General features: G+C 36.7%; 2 protein-coding genes across 2 annotated transcripts; both read right to left on the minus strand.

Annotated features, from left to right (window-relative positions):
- Positions 1 to 327: 327 nt before the first annotated feature.
- Positions 328 to 4,754, minus strand: LOC147449072 (uncharacterized). The gene is made up of 6 exons (XM_086522521.1): positions 4,424 to 4,754; positions 2,564 to 2,636; positions 2,393 to 2,482; positions 936 to 957; positions 653 to 849; positions 328 to 568 (listed from the first exon to the last, which is right to left on the minus strand). The coding sequence occupies exons 1-6, from the start codon at positions 4,752 to 4,754 to the stop codon at positions 382 to 384; spliced, it is 900 nt and encodes a 299-aa protein (XP_086378647.1). The 3' UTR covers positions 328 to 381.
- Positions 1,470 to 1,899, minus strand: LOC147449073 (uncharacterized). Its single transcript, XM_086522522.1, has 2 exons — positions 1,641 to 1,899; positions 1,470 to 1,546 (listed from the first exon to the last, which is right to left on the minus strand). Exons 1-2 carry the CDS (start codon positions 1,897 to 1,899, stop codon positions 1,470 to 1,472), a joined length of 336 nt encoding a protein of 111 aa, XP_086378648.1.
- Positions 4,755 to 4,981: the final 227 nt, after the last annotated feature.

Genomic DNA, 4,981 nt, shown 5'->3' on the forward strand with positions numbered 1-4,981 from the left:
GAAAGAGAGAGAGCATTCAAAGAAATCCTTTTTTAGACTTACTCTCTTTAAATATGCTAGTCTAGAGAGAGAGAGAGAGAGAGAGAGAGCATTCAAAGAAATCCTTATTCAGACTTACTCTCTTTAAATATGCTAGTCTAGAGAGAGAGAGAGAGAGAGAGAGCATTCAAAGAAATCTGTATTCAAAACAAAGCTTAACAAGTTATCTGCATTAGTGTTTGATATGGATGTTAGAAAGAGTAGATAGTCCACAAAAGCAATGCAATTAAAATCACTTCAAGAACATGCACAATAAAACCCTAGATGTCCTATGTCAACATTCTTGAAACAAAAAATAGAGTGTGTGTTCAATAATTGTTTCAAAAAACTATGGATGTGATACTAAACTCTCTTTTCCACATATGGACCACAAACCACCTTTTTGAGACACTCCTCATAGACTATGTCATCCCCCTCCAAGCACAAACAATATCGATAAACCTCACCACATGCCTTGCCAAGACCTCCACATCCTGAAAACACATCTAGTACATAATCTGAGTCATCCGTGAAGGTTGCCAAGAGCCATCTACACATGCAAATTTAAAATATGTAAGTCATTTTTCAACTATAAATTAAAGCTCAATTTACATTAAAATGATTATCTTCTCACCTGTAGAAGTCGGGTGACCTCTCTGCTCCACCTCTGATAGGTATATCAAGAACAATGGTGCGTTCTTGATGCTCCTCCATTAAAAAGCTTCGTGATGCAGGAAACATGCGAGGAGAGACTTTCTCTCCTGCCTCCCTATTGTATGTGGGTATAGCAACATCCGCTCGACAAAAAACTCCCACCGTGAGATCAATTACCTACATATAAGCATACATTGTACACACTTGAATCAAAATCAAGTTAATAATGCAATCTTTCACAACAACATGGTATTTTGATTCACCTCCTCTAGGGTATCTGGGTGTCTATATCCCCCATTACACATGAGAGTCCATGTGCGATGAAGTCGTAACCCAGTCTTTATAGCATGGGTAATAATCTCTCCAATATGTTGTGCAAGACATAGAGTCACGAAAAAGCCTTCATCTGCCAAGAAAGGTTCTGCTACATCCATCACACCTTGCACAAGAGAAGGCAAAAATATATTCCATTGTGGAATTTTTTTGCTTAATCCACCTTTGAAAAGATGTTTAGAATGAGTTTCTCAAGTGATATGGATCAAAACAAAAAGCATAAACAAAAACTTTGAGTAACCTGCTCGAATTGGACCTAAACCATCCACCAACAAAGAAGTAGGGAAATCGGCAAAGATAAGACGAAACACCTCACGACAAGGTACTCCACAATGGTGATACAAGCCAAGACTTTGAGTGCTCAAAAATTTTTTAATGCTACACACAAAACGTTTGTTGCTTAGTACACCATCCACTTTGAACATTCTATTGATGTTGATAACACAAGCCACAAAACCTTTCTTTTACCTTTGAATGGAAAAATCATCAACATTAGCCATATCAACTAGAAGAGCATCTACCACAGTCAAAAATTGAAAGCCTACAGTTTTTCATTAAAAAATTATCTTAATTACAAGTAATATAGAATTGTTTTGCACTATCAAAAAATAAATATTTAAATAGTAGAAACTTACCGGTATTCCATGAGGTTGGTTGCCTTGATGAAGTTGGTCGCTCCATGATTGACTCAACCACTATTGAAACGCTTTTTTCATTGCTTTCTTTAGGCATGTCAATCTTTAGCCCTCCTAATGGATAGGTTGTTTTGTTGTGTTTACCCATGTTTGACCCACTCGCATGATTATGGTGCTCTCTTTGAAGAGGTAGTGAGTGATTTCTTTCTTGTGTTCTTTGTGAGCCCCCATCCATGGCCAAGTCATGATTGTGATCCATGTCTTCTAAGTGCTCTAAAGAAGCAGATTGGTTTTTATCTTTGTCTTTATTCTCTTCCAAAAACTCTATCACAAGAAAATTTTAATGATATAATGAAAATTAATTTAGCATTTACAAACTCAAGTCATTTATAAAAAACTAGAACATACTTTCTTGTGCATTTTTTCATGCATGAGAGAGAGAGAGAGAGAGAGAGAGAGAGAGAGAGAGAGAGAGAGAGAGAGAGAGAGAGATCAAATGCTAACGAGTTCAAGACTGGTGGATTTGAATGATAATAGGAAAATTGAATATTATAATAGAAGAATGTAATAATATGAGAATAAAAAAATTGAATATGAGAATAAACTTGATGTAAAAGGAAAAAGTGTTATACTTACTTGCATGTAAGTCTAGTTCTTTCTTTGGGATCACCCCCAAAGGATAGTCCAACCACCATGGGCAAATTCTACACTCCCACATAGAAATACCCTTCTCTACCATAGAACCGGGATACATGGTATTTTCATCCTCTAGCTTTGACCAATCTTCAGTAACCATAGGCATAGTAGCAAGTGTACCGTTTAAAACACATTCACACATCCATCTACACCATAACAACATTTAATCTCTTAAGCAAAATAATTTCAACAAGAGCCAAAGACATTGTTGGTTCATGAAATTTCACCTGTACAAAATCCTTTTACAAGACTCTTGTAGCTCAGGCATTTTGGAGGATTCCCTTGCACTTTTAATATCTCCTAAAAGTTGAGGAAAAGCTTGCAAGCCATGATTTCTTAATTGCACCTATGGTAGTCATTCAAATCATAAAACAATGCAATAAAATCCACATTTATTAGAAAAAAGTGACCGGTTTAGAAAACAACCTTGAAAAAAGCTTCAAATCCATCTGGAAATTTGAACTCTTCAACCTCCAACCTTCTTATTATCAACAAAGCTTCATCATGCATGTGAGCCCAATAAACTTCTTTTCTAATGTAAGCCCTAAAGTGCTTCACATCACCAAAGTGGGAAAAGACTGGATCTTTGGCCTTTGTAAGACTCATCATCTCCAATATATATTTTTTCCTTCATTAAAGACCAAAATATATCAAAAACTTAAACACCATCATATATAAGTATATTCATATACCATTCATGTAGAAATTTTTCGCTCGAGAAATTTGACTCTCTTTTAATGTCACTATTTCATTAGAATTTAAAAACATAAACCAAAAACTAGTAAAAAAGTATTGAAAAGTGTGATACCTTTCAGAAGGTAGTTTTGAGGAGCACAAAGCATTTAACTTGTCTCGTGTGATTTTTACCATGGATGGATCATCCCACTTCACATCAAAGAGCAACTCAAAAAATTCCTCTCCATGAACTGGATTGGCAATTGTCAAAAACTTATAACCTCTATCCTTCAATCGAGCTTCTTCTTGTTTAGTTGCCTTTTGCAATCGCCTTTCAAACTCCACCTTATCTAATCCAAGAGCTTTCAATTTTGCAGTTTCCTTTGAAATAAATGCATTAAAATCATCCTACATAACCGCAACTACATTCAATGAATGAATCGTAAACAATCTTAAAAAATGTATATAGTTAATACTCAATTCAACAATTCACCTTCCAAACTAGTTGAGAAATCAACACACAAGGAGAATTATACCAAGGAGGAACTCCTTGATATAATCTACTCTCAACTGCCATCTCTATCTCAGCCCACTTTCTGTCCTCTTGAGTGAGACGTGCAAGAATGCTCTCTTTATTGGCGATACCAAATTTTTGGAACATGTATATCTCACGCCCAAGATTTGGTTTCACTGTTGATCGTGAAATGCTACAATAAATATATAGACAAATGAAAAATAATAGTTCAAAGCGAGATTAATTTAGAAATACAAAAAGACCACAAATTTACAGCTTACACATTAGTGGTGTCAAGAGCAAGTAATAGTTCGGCCTCTTTTTTTTTCTACTTCCAAAAATTGACATCTCACACTCACATGATATTCCTCATTATCATGCCATACTTGACAAAAGAACACCAAATTAGCCAAAAAAGAAGGTACAGCTAAATCTAACAAACAATTAGTGCATCGATGTTAATTCTTACCTTCTTTTATGCGTCGCATCCATGTTTTCAGCCGATGGTTGCCATCCCATACCAAAAACAGACGCCCTCGAAGCTCTTGCCACTCCTTATTGAGCTGATTATCAAATGAAACACTCTTAGCTTGCCAAATAGGATCCCAACTACCTTCCACAAGAGGAGTGACAGGCATGTAAGAGCCAAAGGAATCTTTCACCGACACCAAAAAAGATCCCATTGTATCCAAGTAAGCAACATTGTCAAAACTACGAATCAACCAAGATGCAGAATCTGTAGCCACTCGAACAACCTCATGAGCAACCAAACGACATAGAGGTATAAGTGGAGGGTTGCTTCTTCGTTTTAAGTAAAATTGACTTAACACATCCTTCATAATCCCCAACGGGATTTTTCTTCCCAAGTGTCGAGAATGTTGGGCCACATCATCCTCACCTATCCCATCAAACTCTGTTAAATCTTCATCTTCAACATCCTCACTTGTTTCAACCTCCACTGTCAACTCTCGAGACTCGTCTCCTTTTACATCATCCCCACTCTCCAAATGGTTAGAACCTTCCTCCATGGCAGCTTCATCATCAACAAAGATGCATTTTCTACGTCTCTTTCCCCCTCGTTTGAAATGAGGACTACGAGTAGCAACTGCATGAGAAGATGCCTCTTGATCGATTGGATGCCTTCTCTTGGAAGGACCAGATCTCAAGGTCATGCATGGAGAATCAAACGTTCTCTTGATTGACTTGCTGCCTCGTCTTTTGGGAGCCATAAGTGTCTACATCAATAAAGATTTGAAAAAGCATTATACATCATCATCATTCAAACAATGGCTACAATCTGCACCACTTGTTAATGCTACATTTCATGCCAAATACCATAATAACACGCATTTAATTGAACTTCCATTGCATTTGAAAAGCTCCGGCCTAAATTTGTGTGAAATTGATAGAGTGTACCAAATTTGCTCCAGATGCCGATCTCCAAATTTGTTGCCCG

Source organism: Adiantum capillus-veneris, chromosome 10, assembly GCF_014529385.1.
Source record: "Adiantum capillus-veneris isolate H3 chromosome 10, ASM1452938v2, whole genome shotgun sequence".
Taxonomy (NCBI): domain Eukaryota; kingdom Viridiplantae; phylum Streptophyta; class Polypodiopsida; order Polypodiales; family Pteridaceae; genus Adiantum; species Adiantum capillus-veneris.

Bases quoted from the DNA above. Each gene is read 5' to 3' on its own strand.
- LOC147449072 (XM_086522521.1), bottom strand. From the start codon at position 4,754: ATGGCTCCCAAAAGACGAGGCAGCAAGTCAATCAAGAGAACGTTTGAT. The intron at 2,637-4,423 runs GTGAGGATGATG...CTCAACTTTTAG, and splicing joins AACAGAGTTTGATGGGATAG to GAGATATTAAAAGTGCAAGG. The intron at 850-935 runs GTGAATCAAAAT...GCTTATATGTAG, and splicing joins ACCCAGATACCCTAGAGGAG to GTAATTGATCTCACGGTGGG.
- LOC147449073 (XM_086522522.1), bottom strand. From the start codon at position 1,899: ATGGATCACAATCATGACTTGGCCATGGATGGGGGCTCACAAAGAACA. The intron at 1,547-1,640 runs GTAAGTTTCTAC...GAAAAACTGTAG, and splicing joins ACCAACCTCATGGAATACCG to GCTTTCAATTTTTGACTGTG.